General features: G+C 31.4%; 1 protein-coding gene and 2 pseudogenes across 1 annotated transcript; all 3 read right to left on the bottom strand.

Annotated features, from left to right (window-relative positions):
- Nucleotides 1-2,646: 2,646 nt before the first annotated feature.
- Nucleotides 2,647-11,199, bottom strand: LOC108781604 (kinesin-like protein KIF23). Its single transcript, XM_018549620.1, has 12 exons — nt 11,184-11,199; nt 10,097-11,036; nt 8,212-8,350; nt 7,942-8,141; nt 7,235-7,339; nt 7,059-7,144; nt 6,671-6,801; nt 6,346-6,554; nt 6,035-6,181; nt 5,794-5,952; nt 4,030-4,266; nt 2,647-2,923 (listed from the first exon to the last, which is right to left on the bottom strand). The coding sequence occupies exons 1-12, from the start codon at nt 11,192-11,194 to the stop codon at nt 2,756-2,758; spliced, it is 2,532 nt and encodes an 843-aa protein (XP_018405122.1). The 5' UTR covers nt 11,195-11,199; the 3' UTR covers nt 2,647-2,755.
- A 135-nt stretch (nt 11,200-11,334) lies between these two features.
- Nucleotides 11,335-14,383, bottom strand: LOC108781596 (probable galactose-1-phosphate uridylyltransferase; annotated as a pseudogene).
- LOC108781595 (tRNA-splicing ligase RtcB homolog) lies at nt 12,830-17,483 on the bottom strand (annotated as a pseudogene).
- Between the last annotated feature and the right edge of the window lie 3,625 nt (nt 17,484-21,108).

Raw genomic sequence — 21,108 nt, 5'->3', positions numbered from 1 at the left:
AATTACAGTCTCAACGAGTTCCATTAACTTTGCAGACAGGGAGAAAGTTTTAAATAAACTTCTCAGCGTACACAGAGCATTATAATAGTGATGCCGATTCTTGTATCGATGCATCGAGAATCGATTCTTTTTGCTCTTGAAGAATCTATTCTCAAGCGATTCTTTCGGAATCGATCCATTTTTCACAGAATCATACCGATTCAATTTCTCTAAATCATTATTTCGAAAAAGAAACGCATGATTCGATACGGAGCGATTGGATATGCTGCTAATTACTGCGCTATGAGCTTTAAATTTTTTAAGTTTCTTAAAAATATACTTAAGTCGACGTTAATACGTAAACAATTCTTGCGCAAGAAAAGTTTATATCAAAATACACTACGCAACAAAATTTTGCCATTTTTCAAATGCGCATAACTCGGTCAATTTTCATCGTATCAAGACGATTTTTTTTCATTTTGTAGGTAATTATCTGTATTTTAAGAAAAACTTGATACGAAATTAGTGCAAGTCGATGCCGCATCTCCATGTTTTGATAAAGCCCAAGCATTTTTTTTTCTTAAAAAATTTGATTGTTTGATTTTAGAACTAGAGTCTTTCAATTCCAACTACGAAGCTCCATCGATGCCACACGGATTCGTTTATCAAATAATAATTTTCTGTACATGAGAAGACTCGTACTACGTTGGCTTCAATGGAGTACAGCTATATAATAATTATGGAAACGAAATCAAATTAACTGCAGATAGTGTACGTTTAGTTTATACAAAACTCTGCAGATAGTACGTTCAGTTTATACATAACTTTGCGAGAGATTTAATTACAAATTTAATTTTATACAATTTCTTTTCTTTAAAGTAGAAAAACAAGAAAATTGAAAACAGAAAAAAATAAAAGAGAATTCCTAATTATAATTAGTAATTGTATTTGACACTTATCAACTTATCGTTAATCTTGGTTAATACTGATCATCTCTTGCTAGATGTAGCCGCATTTCCCGAAAGCGTCAACATAATAGAAGGAATAGATAACGATATTCGTACACCGAACTTATCGATGAGATAAATGATGATCAACATGAACGGCATGCCCGGCTAGCTCCAATACTTCCTGGACAAATAAGCGAAAGTGAAATGTACATGTAATAATCGTCGATCAATTTCTATTTAATATTCCTAATGCGTTTCTTAGACACGTCGCGTGTATTTAATATTTTATCATCCCATTATGGTATCAATGATCAAAATCTGGAATTATGGAAAAACCTCACAAAGGAGAGTTAAAAAATTTGCGGTAAGAGAAACGAATTGCTTTACACAAGAATTCACTGATAATTCTTTAATTTGTTCGAATTCATTGTATTAAAATAATACTTATATTTTGTAGATATTAGTAGATGACTTACTAGTTATATAATGGGATATTTGATAAACATAACTCATACGGATTTGTAACGTTTGTAAAGGAAAACAGCAATGAGAATCTGATAAATCGATATGTCGCAAAAGCAATGTTATTTGTCAACAAGTGACAAAACGCGAAAAAATTTGATTGTTGCATATACATACATACATATATATCTCATACAATTGTAGTCTTTTAAACTTACGAAGAAATACTTCAGGCACTAATTCATTACCGGATCCATCCGTTCGCCCGCATACGTCTTTACAATTTAAATAATTATTGTAAAGCTATACCTTATAATATTTTTGTATTTACAGACTACTGAGATTTTCATCTTTATATTAGTGTCCCGTTTAAATAATTGACGGCATTAAATTAAAACACACACACACATGCACGCACGCACGCGCGCACATTTATATACATTTGGAGTGTTCCAAAATTCGAGAATAATATCATTGCAGCGTGAAATTTCGTGAAAAATTATATGATGAAAGTGTAAACCATTTTTCTCATAAAGTAGTTTTTTAAGTATAAACTTTCAAAGTTTAACTAATAAGGTATGCAAGTGCGTACACAATGGCAATGTTTTGAACTTAATTTCGGGACACCCTATGTGTATAAAATACACATGCACACACAAGGTATTTGGTAAAGACCATAATAATACTTAAGGATAGATTCTTTAAGAGAATAGATTTCTGAGAGCATTTTGAGACGAAAATTCTAATACCAAAATGTCAAGGATGTAATAGCACTTAAAATTAACGAAGAATACCGCGCCTGAAGTTCGCGCGTTTAGGTGCGAACTTTTGACAATATTCTTCGCTAACTTCCAGTGCTTACAATTCGAAAATTATTCAAGCCTAGACATTTTCGTCTCTAGGTACTAGAATTCGTCTGAAAATGATCTCAGGAATCTACCCTTAAGCGTTGTTACGATTTTTACCGAACACCCTGTATATAACAATGTGTAATAATATTCATTGTATTGTCATATATTTCAGAAATAACTATTCCGTACGAATATTAGATATATTTTAATAGTTATGCACCTCCCAAAAATGGACTTTGGTGGCTCGGGATAAGAGACTTGTAGCGTTCACAGTTTTTTTGAACATGGCCGGAGACGCTACCGCGTCTCCTGATGTTATAAAAATGATGTTTATCTCGGATCTTATAAAAATAATAAAAATAATTGATACAAAAATTATATCATATAAAGATTATAGTCTTTGATTAAATCGCAAGCATGAATAAAGATATATATATATATATCTCAAATATATCACATGTTCTGAACGTTTCATTTCTTTTGATGTGAATTACATGTCCAGTTATGAAAGTATTATACTCGTGGTCTTTTCATTTCTGTCAATGTAGAAATATCTACTTGGTCCAATCCCTCCTCGTCAGGTCCAGTACGTTTCCTCGCTTTCGGGGATGATTGTTTCAAACATTCCATATCGTTAAATACTACTTGTGCTCCGCCACCACTTGTTGGCAATATATCACCCTGTTTGATAGAAAAAAAAAAGTAAAACTTGTATATTTTAATTAAGATTACATCACAATATTTTCTGTACACATATAACCCTATACAGCACAGAAAATTGCTGCAATATCACAATATTCCAGACTGCAATGTAACATTACAGAGATATTACAAAAATGTAAAATAACAATATGCCCGCAAGATGTCAGTAATATGCTTGTAATATTCCAGAAACATTGCAAAACTGTAATTATTTGTTTCTATAAAAATAATATAAAAATATTATAATTTTTTACAATATTTATGTAATACAGTCTTTTAGTTTAACGTTTTTATGATATAATAATTAATGTAATTCATTTGAATAAAAAATTTATTAATAAATTATTTGACGACCACTTGACGACATTAACTAAATTTTATGTTAATTTTAAATATGAAATTAAAAACTTATATAACGTCGACTTTGAATACAATCAATGCATCATTATTGGATAAGACAAAATGCAATTAAGCTGCTGAAAATGATTTATCAAAATATTAATTTATGTGACCAACGATGTATTTACGCCAGTGCTTCCAGATCAAAAAACGAGAGTCAGTCGAGAATCGAGTGGAGGGGATGCGCATGCAGGAATAAACAGCGCCCGAACTTTATCAATAAATTTTATACCATTATTTTTTAATCAATTTCAATTGATTTGGAGTATCTTCGAATTAAAAAGAATCACTGCAATTAACTTATTCCATGATTAACTTATCAAGCAATTGTATGTTATTATGTTACTGTAGATAATATTTATGATTTGCTTGGGGCAATTGCTTTTGGAAAGCACTAGAAATACGATTTGTAGAAAAATTAAAGTTAGTGAAATATATGTACAGAAAATACTTTTTATTTTAGAATCTCCATGAAAAATTTATCCAAATATATCATATTAGAATGTGATGGAACGTTTCGTTGTAATATTTCAAAAAGCGGACATCTTAATGTTGTTGGAATCTTGCAGCATGATTCAGCAACATTTCGCATCCAGCATGCAATATTGTAATGTTACAACGGAATCATTCTGCAATGTGTTTGCAAATCTTTCTGTGCTGTATGGAAATATACAAAATTACGAAACCTTATATAATTTTGTTTCAAGTTCTCCATCTGTATCATGCTCTTGTGCAACAAGACAATATCTAGATGCGCCATCCGTAATTTCTTTTGGCGAAGTAAGTTGCGTTACGCTTCGCCTTCTTTGCATCATTGGTTGCAATACAGTTCCAACTGGTACAAGAGTTTGAGGTCTATGATCGATCCATCTGTCGGCACTTTGCGATCGTCTATATCTCGGGTTCGAAATGGGTATTCTATCCTACATACAACAAAATTGTGTTTTTTTCCTTTTTCACTTTCTTCAACTTTTATACATAAACATTTTCAAGCTAATAAAGATATTTAAGAGGAAAGAGTAATTGAGGGGCTGAATTTTATAAGGGGATACGCGTGGATTTCGCGGGACAAGTATTGTCCGCAGGACTAATTTTAGACGTCGCTCTAGTTTCAATTTTGACGACTGATTCTTGTAGAAAATTTCATAGCGCATCTTTTTTGTCTTTAAATAAAATTTGTAACTTTTTTTGTTTTCAAGTTATAAAAAAAGTAATTTTTTTAATGAAAAAATTTCAACAGATTTTTGTGTTCAACTCGCCATATCTCAGCCAAATATGAATATTTTTCTTCGAAATTTTAACAGAATAAACTTCAATATGTTTCTCGAAATATAGAGCATATAAAAAGTTTTCGAAACATTTCACAGCCAAATGCTAAATTTTTTAAAATAATCTTCTCGCATTCATAGGTTTATTCATTCGATCACAAAAGTTATTGTACGAATTTTCGATTTGTCAACTTTTACCGGTACTACAATTTTGTTAAGGAAGTTTTTTTGGAAAGTTTTAACTCTTTAAATATTATGGTTCTAAAGTAATAACGATTTATATATCGATCCAATTACGTAGCGCACTGTGTGCAACGCGAAGTTCGAGCCGTTCGCTTCCGCGAAACGTAGAATGGTATCTCATTACATATAACGGAAAGGAGTATGTTTATATTCCCTAATAGATTAAAAAATACGCTATCGATCAATTTTTATTGACATTTTTTATTAATATAATACTCTAATTCTTATTTTGTAACTGTAAACAATTAAGAAGTTGAAAAAGATTTTGAGAGCCCTTAAATATAATATATTATGTTTTGATACATTATTGATACTCTTGTTTCGCGGAAACGAACAGCTCAAACTTTCACGTTGCGCGCAACGTGCTGGATCGACATATAAATCGTTATTATTATACTTTACAACCATAATATTTAAAGAGCTAAAACTTTCCAAAAAACTTTCTTAACTAATAAATAAAATTGTAGTACCGGTAAAAGTTGACAAATCGAAAATTCGTACGATAACTTTTGTAATCGAATGAATTAAATTACAAATTCAAGATTATTATTTTGAAAAATTCAGCATTTGGCTGTGAAACGTTTCGAAAACTTTTTATATGCTCTATATTTCGAGAAACATGTTGAAGTTTATTCTGTTAAAATTTAAAAGAAAAATATTTATATTTGTGTGAGATATGGCGAGTTGAATACAAAAATCTATTGAAATTTTTTTCATAAAAAAATTACTTTTCTTTGTTTATAACTTGAAAACAAAAAAGTTACCAATTTTATTTAAAGACAAAAAAAATGTGCTATAAAATTTTCTACAAGAATCAGTCATCAAAATTGAAATTAGAGCGATGTCCAAAATTAGCTCTGCGGACAATACTTATCCCGCAAAATCCATGCGTATCCCCTTATAGAATCCAGCTCCTCAATTGCGCATAAAATAGATTACCTTTCGTGCTACTCTGGTATCTCTATCTGGACTGACTACTCTCGTTGTCAATTCTGAAACTTGATGCTTTTTTGATGCTATTGTAGGATTAATGTCATTTTCATCGACTATAATTTGTTGTACTAGTCGTAATTTATCATCTTTCTTTTTTACTTGATTCTAAAAAAATAATATAAGAATAGTCAGAATAATTATAATTACTCTTATTTTTATAAATATGTAAACATTTATTAAATTTAACCTGAAGGTGTTCACGTTGTTGACGCAGTCTCATTTCGAATTCTTTGTTTAACTTGTCTGTCTCGACTTGTATTTTTGTATTATATCTCTGTTTCACTCTTTGCTTATCTATTAAACGTTGATTTAATGCCAAGTCCCGATCTTTTAGCTGTGTATATACGTACATAATATAAATATACACACGAATATATTATATATTAAAAACAACAAAAATAAGATATAAATTTCAATATATTACATATTATTTAACTTAATGTAGCATGCAAACAAACACGCTTTTACGCGCTCAGTACTAATAAATATCAGGCCCACCTCTTGTTCCAAAATTTGAATCCTTTCATTAGCACTGTTTAATTTACACAAAAGAACATCTATTTGCGTTTCTGATTTGCAGACATGTCCTTCTAATGCAGATATCTTTCTTTTTTGCTGTGTACTTGCAGCTCTTAACGAAGCTACTTCAATTTTTAAATTTACATTTTCTTGCTCTATTCCCATTAATGTTCGTCTAAAATCTTCTTCTGTAAATGAAATGCAGGTCCTATTATTATTGTTGTTATCATTATCATCATTATTATTATTATTATTATTATACACCATTAGTAAGATAATTTTGCTAAAACTGAATATATCTCACGTTTTTTGTGTAAATCTGCACGAAGTATATTGCGCTTGTTGATACGTTGTTCCAAGTATTGTATTAAAGATTGTATTATTTGATCATTGTCCGAAGCAACGGTTTCTAATTGAGGAAATGATCCCCCTAAACTAAAATAATATTTAAACATTCGATTATATTATGCGACAATTTATGAAAAAAAAAAAGCAAAAAGAGAGAAAAAGAATTCGAATTATGCCCGTTTCCACCAATGTAGATTAACTTTAATCTCGGTTTAACTTACTGTTCATCGTTTTCTAATTTTTAGAACTAGAAAAAGACTAAGAGCAAATTGAACCGAAATTAAAGTTGATCTACATTGGTGGAAATGGGCATTAGAATCCCGTTCGGTCAACTGTTGCAATACCTGTATACCAGGCCTAGATCAATGTTCAAATCAGCTGCTTCTGGTCGGCCTTCTTTCTCCAATTTGCTTCTTGCTTCTTTGAATATCTAAAGAGAACAATAAAATTTGCATTAACACACGCGTGTAAGTGTGCATATTCTGAAATTAGGAAATATTATATAAGCCAAAATTATTACCTTATTCGCTTGTCTTCTACCAGGAGTGAAACCGAGATCCAATTTTACAGGATTAGACCTTGCAATATGCACTTCTTGAGTCATTTCCGCAAATTTCATGACTTGCTATATATTAAACATTGAAGGAATTAATGTCAACTTTGCATTTCCTTATATATATATATATTTAATAAATTCAACTCTATTAATAAGGGCTAGTAGAGCTACGATGCTAGATGTATTGTGCTATTTAATATTCATTGTTATAAAACTTTCTATATGGGTGATTCAGTTGAATCGCAGGAGTCGACACATACATATTCCTCATGAAAAACTGAGTTGAAAATGTTAACAGCAAAATGTTGTGGCATCAATATTTTCAAACGGTGAGCATTTGAAAATACCCAACCACAGGGCATAAAATTTGCGTCGTAGATTTCGCGAACCTTTGCAATACTCGTTCGGTATCGTGCTGTTTAGCGATACGCCCATCAACATTCGCACGGCCGATCGCTTAATTGCGCCGCGCTCCTGACGGCGCAAAATTCATGCTCTGTGGTTGATTATTTTCAAATGCTCACTGTTTTAAAACTATTAATTTCACAACATTTTACTATTAACATTTGCAACTCACTTTTTCATGAGAAATATGTATATACATGCCAACTTCTGCGGTTGAACTGAATCACTTTGCATATTTAACACATCTTACTCTATTACATACTTACAATAGTTTCGTCATAATCATCCGCTCTTGGATTTATACAGACTATCATTCTGACTTGTCCTTCCCCATCGAAATAGTTTTTGAATAAATGTGTAAGCTTAGAATCTCGATAAGGAACTATTTTATTTGTACCCTGACTCTGATTCTCTCTTAAAATTTCCAAACATGATCGCAGAGTCATTAAAGAGTTATTGATGTTTCCTGCAAAAGTACAAGCTTGTTGTCCAAAAGCTTTTTCATAAATTCCATAAATACAAATGAAATGTCCTACCTGCTTCTCGTAAACGTTGACCGGTATTTTTAGTGCGGTTCGTTCGCTCGCTGCCTGCTAGATCTACTAAAGATAGCTGACTTACACAAACAACTCGTTTATCTTGTATTACTTGTTCGCCTTCACCATCCAAAGGTGCCTAAAATACGCAGTTAAATAGTAAGCGATTAAAATGCAATTGATTGTATTTTAAAATATCTCTGAAGCCTCTCAGACACAATGTGAGAGAATAGAACAGCAATAGAAACATAATTTCAATCTATTTGAAATTATGTAGGTATATTCAGATGTATCCGATTCCTGATAGGTTGAAATCGTGTTATTTCTATCGCTATTACTATTCCCTCACACTGGGTCTAAGGCTTGAAAGTAGGTGTTTGTGGACCAGAGAGCTGTGTGACTGCTCTCTAGCCAAAGATTGGTGTTCAAATCCATGCAAAAAACGCATATCAAATTTTGCCACCTTTAGGAAGGCAATAGCAAACTAATAAGAGTATCTTTGCTATATTATTTCTTCTGATATGATTATACTCTTCTGATATGATTATATGAATCCAACAACAAAAACTGTAATGCCTGTTTTTTTTTCTATCATCAATGTCAATTAACTTTAATCTTGTTTTAACTTACTCTTCATCCTTTTCTAAAACTAGAAAAAGCAGTTTAAACCAAGATTAAAGTTAATCTACATTGATAGAGACGGATATAGGTCTTACATATCAGAAGATACAGGGAATGGAAAGTTACTTTTTAAAAGTAACAAGTTACAGTTACTCGTTACCGAGTAAAAGAAGTAACAAGTTACCGTTACTCGAAAGGTAACTTTTCGTTACTTTTCCGTTACTTTTTAAAAATCAGTCTGAAAATGTACTTTTGCAGTATTTTTTGTTTAAACGTTAATAAAAGCAATATATATATATGTATATATAGCATTTATAACACTGACACTATGTATAGTTTTATTCTTTAGTTTTTTTTTTAAACACAATTTCGTAATTCTAAAACCTGTAAAATATGTAGCAAACTAAGATATACATATATGTCCGATGTATCACATAGAAGATAGAAGTGCAAAATAATTCCTAAAATAAGGGTACTGTATATATTTCTCGGCTGTCAAAGATCACTTCAGGATCGCTACAGTAGTTAACAGCTAAATTATGTCAGGAATTTTTTTATACTTTGTAGAAAACTAGAAGATTATGTAGGATTGTATAGGACTATCTGAATCACAATATAAGTTAGAAATTAAAAGGAAAATTAAGAAATACACATAATCTCTTTATTATAATACAGTTATATTTTTACTTAATCTATACTTTTAGCTGTAAATCAAATATTTTGATAGAAAGAAAATTATAACACTATAATTAAAATATATAACAGAAGGTTTGCAAAAAGGGATGTTTTCCATTTGCTCAACATGAATGTACACAGAAATGTACAGAGTAAAGCTTTGTACACAGCTCAATTAGAACAAAATGTGTATAATGTTTAGATTAAGTTAAACTAAATGTAGCTTGTACTGTATTAAATAAAAATACTCTCCAACCAAAAATGTCCTACAACCACATTTATAGCTATCATAATTAATGACATGTAATTGTTATATAACAGAATAACGAGTCCAATCATATGCAAAGTAACAATAAAAGTAACTGTAAATTTCGTTACCATTATCCAAAAAATGTAACTACGTTACCATTACAGTTATTAAAAAAAAAAAAAGAAAGTAGCGCAGTTACCAGTAAAATTACTAAAAAAGTAACTTGTAACTGTAACTTCGTTACTTCCATTCCCTGGTCTGAAGATATATGCAGAAGGGATCATTATGTGGCCTCTAGCAAGAGACTGAGGAAAAGGTGTTGTTAAAAAGATGTTGTACCTGTACAAGTCTGATGGTGAAAACGCTATGTGATCTACTCGACTCTGCATTCAATGCTGTGTGTGCGACGCGTCTTTTCCGTTGTCCACGTTGAAATAGTTCAAAAGCTTCTTCTGCACTTTTTACTTCAATTTCTGTAACGGCATGTACATACATATTTTTGTTGCCATCTTCCCTTACTATTTTACTCTGTAGTGTCTTGGTTCTGATATCGTCTTCATCCAACAAGTCATATACACTGTTGTTGTATATTTCAACATACGTGACAAATACAGCATATGCATTATCTGGCTCAACTGATACATTTTGAGACTCATTACGTTCATGAGCCATTATAGGATTACTATCTCCATCGCTGTCTATCTTACGATATTTATTATCAAATCTTCCTCTATGCGATAGACCTGCGTGAAGTTCATGCTGCCTATCCAGCATAGCATCAGTCTGACTTTGTACATCAAAACCATTTAGTTTATCTGGTTTAAAGACAAACTTTTTTGTTTGATAATTGGCAATAGTATTAAAAATAACATCCAAGCATCGTGGCATGATACCAGTATCTTGCGATTCTCCAGTCATCGTATATGTTTTTCCACTACCTGTTACACCATATGTAAATAGGAGACCATTTCTTCCATGAATAAGATTTTTAACCAGAGGAAGGGCAACAGTTTTAAATATCTCTCTTTGCGTTACATGAGACATAAATACATGACTAAATGTCGTTTGTATCTCCTTATTAATTATGGTACGAAAGTTGGCTGCTGATTCCGGAGGCGTTATCACTATCGTCATCATGTCAGATGCAATTCTCATGCATGATACATCTGTTGGAGATTGCATTGGACGTAAACGACAATAAACCTGCACGGGATCTTTAGACACCATATTTGACCCCTTTAGCCGACTGATTGGCTTACGAGCTGGAGTTTTAGAACGTCTGAAACATTATATAATAGTACGGAAGCTACATTTATTGTTTTACTTTCAATTTAGTCTCTTAAAATTTTCAAGCGAATATTTAACACATTCAAGAGGACATTCATCGAGCTTGAACACAGAATTAAATTAATTTTACAATACTTACGCGGACTTCATTATTATATAAGTCAGTTTAATTTTTAATGCTTGTTAAGATGGTCGTAATAACTGTAACGGTTTTTCACTCTTTAATAAATTATGCAAAATTATGACCGACGTGTAAAAGTTCGTTACGATCTTTTAAATTAAAGAGACGCTATCGCCATCTTCTTCTTCTTTGGCCAGGGGGGTCAAACTCCTATCTTGGCAGATTCGCGCCACCTGGTTCTGTGGCACCAAAATTGGAACTAAATGGGTCACGTGACCAGTAGTGGGGATATTCAAACCTACATCTAGGGTGTTTACGATAAATGATCGAATTTCTAATCTGCAGCTCAGGTGGTGCATTTCAAAAAAATCCCTAGCTTAATCGGATTTTGCTACCTTCAGGGGTGTGTTCAGATTCCCAACCTGACGACCCAGGGTTGAGTTATCTAGAGTTTCGATTCTAACTCGGCTGATTCACTCCGAGTAACAGGTGGCTCTGAACGTTTAGGGCGACTGTTACCAACGCCGATTAACTTAATCGACGATTAGTCCATTGGAATTAACCAATCGCGACTGTCGTCAAAACTAAATAATAAATGCGATTGGTCAATTCCAATGGACTTAATCGTCGATTAAGTTAATCGGCGTTGGTAACAGTCGCCCTAACTTAGCGATCTGAACGCAGTCTACCGAGTCAAAAAATAATTACTCAGATACTATCTGAACGGGGTCGGGTAAATATTTCTACTCTGAGTAAGGAATCTGAACACACCCCAGGAGGTAATTGGATTGAGTTGAACGGATCGTGAGAGAGGAACAATTTTTTTTTTTGTATCATTCTATTTCTCTATTCTTATTTTATGTTGAACGATAAAGATAAAACAACATAAATAACGCACACTAATAATGTCTTTCTGAATGCACAAGCATTATACAAAGTTACTCACTGTTTGATTACTTCCTTGATTTCATGGATCTTCATCAGTGCTATCGTTACATTTGACTTTGGATGAAAACACATTACTTTGCAGGTACCTTTAACAGGTCCTATTTGAAACAATTCATCATCAGGTTTTAGTGGATTTGGTACCGATTCTAGTAAAGCAGGAAAGTCATTCATGAAAGAGAAAGTATTTTGGTACATTGGAGTCACCTGTAGTACAAAACATCAATCTTCAATGAATTAATAGCAATTGAACAAAACAGATAACATTAAAAAATTAATTGTTAATTAATTCATACATTAATCATAACATGGATTTGATCAAGGAATTGCTTCATTATGAAAAAAAAAACTTCTATTTAGTATTATATGAAATATGTAATATTTTAAAATTTTGTTACAAAAAATTTCTATACATGAAGAATAATACAATATTAATATAAATAAAATAGAATACTAAATGAATAGCGATAAAATACTAAAATGATCATAGCAAAGTATCCTTTTACAAATAAAATCAAAAATTTTAACATTTTAATGATACGAATTAAAACAGCAAAATGTTATTTGTACAGAATGAGACATTTTATGAGATGTTCCAACGTTTTACCATGGAAAATGATTTATCGACTACAACTGAGGAACATGTAAGTGGGAATAAAGTATTAATTTCCTATGGCAAAACCTTGGAAAATCCATTAAAATTTGCAGATATTAAAAGTTTATATTATAAACAAAATATAAATCAAATCTAACTTCTCTAACGTTTCCTGGACAAAGTGGATTATTGGGATCGTAATCTGGAAGCTGTACTAGATTCTATCTGACCTCCCCATGGTCGCTTCGTACGATGTGGTGATACTAGTACCCATTCTCCTCTTAATGGATTATATCTTATATGTTGATGCTCTACGAAATAAATCTTAATAAGAAAACTATTATGTACATAGATATTGAAAATATTATTATATTTAATCGATTGTGGATTAAATGTGGCTGATAATGCGACATTATTTTTCAGTATGTCTTTTGTTCCATACTTGCTCTTTTCCAATCAAGGTTGCCACAAATTTTTCATCCTAAAATTTCCTGACATTTCCCTGATTTTACTGACAAAATTTTGTAATTTTCCCTGACTTTCAATAATAAATATTTTGAAATAGTTTTTGTATTTTCGTTCTGATTTAAAAATTGTTAAATATTTTGTTGATCGAGTAATTTAACGTAACAGTGTAATTAATGTTGTAATAATAATACTATTAATACTATTAATAAATAATACTATTAATGTTGCTGATACTACATTTTATCGTTAAGTTAATAGTACTTTTTGTCTTTTCCTTTTATGTATGAACATGATTCTTTTTGTCTTCCTCTCTTTCTTTTAGCTCTATTGTACTTAAAATATAAGGAACATAAATCAATGAATACAGTTTCTTTTTTATCAAAATTATGTCCTGTTTATTAAAATCTCAATCTGCTTATAAAAGTTAACATATTTGAAAGAAAAATCATAAAATTATAGAATAATAACATTTATTTTACTCACTTGTTTATAAGTGACATAGAACTTTCTTATATAAAACAAAAAAACAGACAATTTTAAAATTTCGATGTTTTTAGTAAAGTATTTTAAATTTTTACAAGTTAAATCTTTACGTTAGCTTTTTAACATAACTAAAATTTCAAATACTTAAAGAAAATTTAAATACTGCAACATAAAAAATTGTACAAGCTTTTTAATCGAATGTTAATGACATCAGTGATGTTATTTCTTCATCAAGAGCACTTAGTTCATTAGTCTTTTCTGCTAAAAGTTTTACCTTCTTAGTCTTCAATTCTGAAATTTTTGTAAACAAAGATCTTTTTTTTAGCAACCGAGTTGGCTTGAAGAACAAAGCGAAATGATTTTATCGATTGTGGCGTCGTGATATAAATAAATTTCTTTACAGCTATTTTATTTTTCCTGAAAAGTGTGCTAAATCCCTGACTTTTCCTGACTTTACTGACGCATTTTTGAAATACCCTGACATTTCCCTGACTTGTGGCAACCCTGAATGATTCATCAACTATCACAAATTTATATCACATAACTTTATAATAAATTATTATTTTACGCATCTTTATCTGCGTTGGCTCATCAGGGCTATCATATCTAAATTATTTCTTATGAAAGTTTGAAAAATTTTTTAATATTTTGATATTATGTAAAGTTAAAATTACAATGATATAAATTATACATATAATTGATAAAATTTCTATACTTACGGCACCATGTTCATCCAAATGTTTCTTTCATACCCTGTTCTGTCCCAGTCAAAACATAACTACATGTACCCATTGTACTACCGATTAAAACTGGTTAACCTGATAATCTACACCCTGGAGTCGACCTGGAATCGAAGGATGATGCGGTGGGAAGGCTCTTGTTGAACCCTTCAAATAAAATACATTTATATACATTTGATAAGAATTGTTACATTTATTAATATCAAAATTAAACCATCATTCACAGTTGTAAAGTATAAACGCTTACCTTTCTATGAACTAAAAATGTTTTTTGTTTTCCTTCAACTAAATGCTCTTCTATTTTGGCAACATTATGAGATACATCATAAATAATATGCATATCTAAATCATCAGGAGACGAGTTATATTGTTTTGCAAATGCCTATTAAAATATAGATACATTGTGTACTATTTTATATTTCTATTAATTACTATTTATATATAATGTACATTTCTTTAAGGTACCTGTCGGCTAAAAAATGTCATAGAACTTCTATTAACCCAAGCAAAATTGGCAGCAGCTGTCATTGCTTTCAAATAATCTTGACCTTCTTGAGATTTAATATGAGCACATGCAAGCTGCCTATCATTGGTTTCAATATTGTCACATTTCATAGCTTTTTCCATTTGTACAAGTGCATCTGAAATGTTACTTTGTTGTATAAAACAATTTTCAATAGGTAATTGCACGCATGTATATGTATATAAAGAGAAAAAGAAACAAAACACACGTATAATTTATAACCTGTAGCACTTGATGGCCAAATCCTCTGCTTCCTGAATGAATCATAACACAAATTTGTCCTTTTTCTTCAATACCAATATTTCCATTTTATATGCAGCCCATTTATCATATATTTCATCTACTGCTTGAATCTCTGCATAATGGTTTCCAGCTCCTAATGTATCTAACTAATATAAAATTTAATAATTAATGATAAGGCTCTATATGTCTAAAACAAAGTAAATATAAAGAGAGCAAAGAGCCAAGTAAATTAACGAATTATTTAAATCAAATAATCATACATATACATACAAACGTTTCGACTCCGATCGGATCATTTTCAATGTAACAAAATTAAAAATTATTTTACTAAATTTTGAAATTATACTTAACGAAGAATTTTTGCAATTTTTATTTCAATGTAAAATAATTTTTTAATTTGTTACATTGAAAATGACCCGATCGGAGTCGAAACGTTTGTATGTATATGTATGATTATTTGAATTAAATAGTTCATTAATTTACTTGGCTCTTTGCCCTCCAATAAATTTGTGGTTCCTATGCATTCCTAATAAATATTTAACTCTTTGTTATATAGTGTTCTTTGTACAGGACATACATCTTTCTCTCATCACAGTTTTGTATGCTTCATTAAATAATTAATTTCTATTACATATTTGGTATAGTTATGTTTCTAAGATTAGTGTGTATTTACATTAATAACAAAAATATTAATTTTACATTAACTATAAGTTAGAAATAAAAGATCAATTAAAATTAGCACGTCTTTAAATTATATGGAAGAAAGTTTAGTTACTATTATATGATCTTTTTCATTTTTTATATCTTCAATAATTTTCAACAATATTTAAAAAAAAAAAGTTGTATTGTCAAATTTTGATTGCAGATTTCTCTCAAATCAGAAGTCTATAATATTTTTATTTATAAAATTTTATGTGTAAATAGTAAATATACAATTATTTTAAAAAGGATTAAGTAAAGGGCAATTCGAGAGATATCGATAAATGTAAATAAGATATCAGTTATATAAAAATTAAAATATAATTACATCAAAATCAATAAATGTTATGTATAAGATTGATTTTGATGTAATTTTATTTTAATTTTTATGTAACTGATATCTTATTTACATTTATCGATATCTCTCAAATCTTCACTTAATCCTTTTTATTGTTTTGACACCGAGAGGTTTATTTACTTGTATTTACAATTATTTAATGTTTACTGTTTTCTTTATTTACTAATAATAATTATTATTAATTTAGTTAATTTTTTATCTAGCCATTTTAATTTTTTAAATTTTGACTTCAGATTTGTAATCATTAAGCAGCAACTTTAAAAACTCTCATATAAAAATTCAATAAAATATGTTTAATAGAAAAATTACGCAACCGATTGTTAAACAATATAATTTTGTAGATATCTGTTATGTCATACTTGAGGAAGTCCGCGTTTTTTTAGCTCTCATGGACATTTTTGATTGATGGGCATTAAGCATTCTTCCATATTCTTCACAGTGTTCTTTATCTTCAGCCCAAATGTAACCTAAGTACATTTTATACAAGTATTTTTATTATTTAGTATATATTTCATCAGTAAAACTTTTGTTTTTATCATATTTTTTTCTCTTACCTTCTCTCAAAGACCAATCCATTCCCATTTCTAATGCTTCCTCTAAATCCCGTGCATTCATTGGTATAATTCCTTTAGATCAAACATCAACTGGAATGTGATCAAACATACTTTGAGCAAGTTGTTCCTGGAAAGAAATGTTTGTATTAAATAAAATGTATATCGCAGATGTACACATTATTATTATTTTGTAATGTATAAAATTAGAAAGGTCAATTATTAAAAAAAAAATGATATTACTTTTTCTGGCAAGACATCACTCTCGAATAAATTTGTTCGTAACAAACGAACACCACAATTAATGTCAAAGCCTACACCACTGGGTGATACAACTGACTTTGGATCGTCCATATCAAATGCTGCCATATTACCTAAATGCAATACCCTTTTATTATTTCATTCATTTGATATAGATAATTATAGATTATATAAATTATATTACAAATTATTATAAATTCTACATGTGTTAAAAAAAGAAATATAAAAAACAGAAGATGATATATATTTTACCAATAGCAAAGTCATATCCTGAGTGTACATCTGGTAATCCAACAGATCTCCATACAATACCAGGCAAAGCAGCCACATTAGCAATCTGTTTCATTCTAGGAAGAAAGCCACCAACTGCACCTGGCTGACATGCGCACACTGCGCAACTCATCAAACATTAATCGTTCCAATGTGTTATTTACATAAAACACTCCTTCAACCTTTAATCATAGTTTGATTATGTAATAGAATAAAAACATGTAATATTATAAATAATAAGTATTAATCCAAACTGTAATTGTTATATCAGCATGTCCGTATTACATCATCACACATCATAAGAAAATATCATCAATCTAACGACATAAATATCTGCAAGAATCGCTGAAGAAGGATCAGTGAGTTCCGAAACATACAACACTTTAGTTAATTTTAAGTTCTCATTTATACTATAAAATTTTAGAACAACATTAAATTCATTTAGCTCGATATAGACCGTTTATTTATTTTAATATTATTTTATACTTTCTTACAATCAGTGAACAACAAGGATAAAATGATACATTATACACATCAAATGTAAAACAGAATACATTTAGATCAACGTATTCTAATCAAGATGTAAAATGATGTAAAAGACCTTACATATTGGTTCCGAGACACTATGTACTGACATGCATCTCTTTGTGTACATATATAATACAATACTTACATAGTACTTACACAATTATATAAACAATTCTGAAATGTACAACTCAACTCCAATATTTTGATAAATCTTCTGTTATTAACTTATTAGTGTTGTTCCAATTCCTAAGGTCTGTTCTTTATACCTATACTATCTAGACTATCGCACAAAATGCAATAAATTGAAATGAAACAAATATACGTTTATTTTGTTTCAACTTATTCTTTCTCCATCTGAAACCTCGGACCGATTTCTAACATCGTGGACACAAACATCACTCCAGTGAATTTATAATATCACGACTCCACAGATAAGCTAGTAACCTTATCTTCTCGAAGCGGATAGAGAAGAGAATCCACTACATATTTTCATTTTTATATATAATCATGAATTTGATTTCGTAAATTATCAATTTATATTATTCTTAGAGCCGATTGTTCCATCTTCAGTAAAATTTACCTTAAGTTAGGTAGATCTGGCAATCTGCGCATGGTGATGCTGGACCCGCCTGTATTATCGATAAAACAAGCGTTTTGACGTTTTCGTTCCTGTCAAACCTCTTCGCAGTAGTTTCACAGAATAAAAATTCCTTCTTCACGATTAAAATATCCAACCTAATGTATCTGCCCCTGGTGTATTTTGTGTCCAAAGCTGGAAAAAGTATGACATCATAGATTTCTTTATCCATTTACCTTCAGTTCGGCGACCAACGCTGAAGATAAAAATGGATAAAGAAATCTGTAATTTCATATTTTTTCCAGCTTTGGACACAATATAGACCAGGGGCAAATACATTAGCATAAATATTTTAATCGTGGAGAAGGAATTTTTATTCTGTGAAACTACTGCGAGGAGGTTTGACAGGAACGAAAAACGTCAAAAACGCTTGTTTTATCGATAATACAGGCGGGTCCAGCATTACCTTATAATTGCTATATTTACCTAGCAGGTAAACTTTACCAAAAGATGAAAACTTCCATAAAAGCCAACCGTCGGTAATACAGGCTTACCTATATAGGTTTCACCTATATTATAGGTTTTCTATATAGGTCAATCGATGGTGAAAGTGGGTGAAAATTAGTGAAAGTATCCTTCCACCACCCAGGTATCCAAGCGTGCGACACACATACTACTATCGTACTGCTACTGTACTGCCACGAGATGGCGGTATATGGCGCAAATTGTACAGTAGCAGTACAAAAATGGGTCAACCTATATAGAGCATCGATCCAAGGTATGAGATTTAAAGCTGCCGGCCGCACACACCTTTCGTAACAACAGAGAGTTTTTGCAATACCGTTTATCCCTGATACAGTGAACGCTAAAATCACATTATATCCACTTTCTTTACAATTAAGTAAGAAATTACTTTAGCGTTTACCATATCTCGGATAAACGGTATATTGCAAAAACTTTTTAATTAGTTGTGAAGAAAAAGATAACAGGGAGTTTTTGCAATACCGTTTATCCCAAATACGATGAACGCTAAAATCACGTTATCCTTTTCTCATATAAGTGTGAAGAAAAAGATAACGTGACTTTAGCGTTCACAGTATCTGGGATAAACGGTATTGCAAAAACTCGCTAGTGTGACTTTAGCGTTCATCGTATCAGGGATAAATAACCATAAGACGTACCGTAAGAATAAGTCAATCACAGTCGAGAATTCTTTGAACTTTTGATTCTGATTGGCTGATTCTTACGGTACTTACGATTACTGTTAGGGTACAATCTCATGCTGACGCTTATTTTTAGCGTCAAAACAGATCACGTGATCAAAATTGATGCTTAATATTCGTCAATTTGTATCACGTGAACTGTTTTGACGCTAAAAATAAGCGTCAAGCGTCAGCATGAAAATGTACCTTTATAGGCTGGGTCCACAATCTCGCTTTAAGAGGCCCTAAGCCAATCAAATCAATTAATCTTGGTATAATGGCCTCGTCCACAAATTTTTAACTGGGACGGTACTGGCCAATATCAAAAATCTGCCGCGAAAGGCGGCGAGTAACAAAAGTTAAAAAGAGTAACAAAAGTTGAAAAGAGTAACAAAAGTCAAAAAGAGTTATGGAAACAAAGAAGATGATGCAATGCCCGTGAAAATGGCGCGACCCGAACGAACACCGGGCGTCTGCGACGTCATCACGCCGCATTAACGCGCGTCAGGACGGACTGGTTGAGGCCCTCAGCCGTAAGAAATTGACTAATCATAGTTGAATACGTGAAAATAATCGACTGTGATTGGTCAATTTCTTACGGCTTTACGGCTTAGGGCCTCTTAAAGCGAGGTTGTAGACCCAGCCTTACGGAAGGTGTGTGCGGGTCCTTAAAGACTTTGGCACGTAAAAAAATTAAGCTTAAACAATAAGGAAATCAATATATTGGATTCGCTACTGCTTACGTATAGTCTTAACGGTTTTTACTATGACTTTTTTTCCCTATAATGCTGTACACTAGCGGCATCAACGTCCATTTTCGAGCTGCGAGAACTACGTACCACGTTCATCATCGAGAGCGAGCGAGACAGCGAGACGCAGCGATCGTGACGTAAAAGGCCGCCATGGCCGTTCTCAGGTTTCTCTCTGTTAATCAATACTTACTGATAGAGAGAAGGGAGGAAGGAAAGAGTGAGAGAGGAGGGGGAGGAAAGAGAGACAGTGAGGGGAGGAAAGAGAGACAGTGAGGGGAGGAAAGAAAGACAGAGAGGGAGGAGGAGAGACACAGAGAGGGGAGGAAAGAGAGACAGAGAGTGAAAAAGAGAAAGAGGGAGGGAGAGAGAGAGGGGGGAGGAGGGAATTACCTCACGCATATGTACTACCACATGACTGTAAACGAAGGCGGAGTTTATAAAATAGAATGCGTTGTTGCGTGGCTACTTATGTATCGGCTTCTCAACACTTTTACTTATAAACTAATAAGGTACACTATTAGATTTATACATATGGTTAACTTGTATTCACTAACTAAGTATTCATTTTCTTTTATTCATGATCACTTTTTGAGTATTATTTTTTACTACATTAATTTCTGATTTAATTGACTCGCAGCATTGCATAAAATGAAGAATGCGGACAAATATTTTATAGATTTATAATGATTTTTGTAATATTATATACTTTATAGATTATAACAATTTTGTAATATATTCACTGTAACAT

The sequence above is a fragment of the Cyphomyrmex costatus genome, unplaced genomic scaffold, assembly GCF_001594065.2.
Source record: "Cyphomyrmex costatus isolate MS0001 unplaced genomic scaffold, Ccosl1.0 scaffold843, whole genome shotgun sequence".
NCBI classification, from domain to species: Eukaryota; Metazoa; Arthropoda; class Insecta; order Hymenoptera; family Formicidae; genus Cyphomyrmex; species Cyphomyrmex costatus.
The sequence above is the reverse complement of the archived record's forward strand: the minus strand, read 5'-3'. Positions and strand labels throughout refer to the sequence as shown.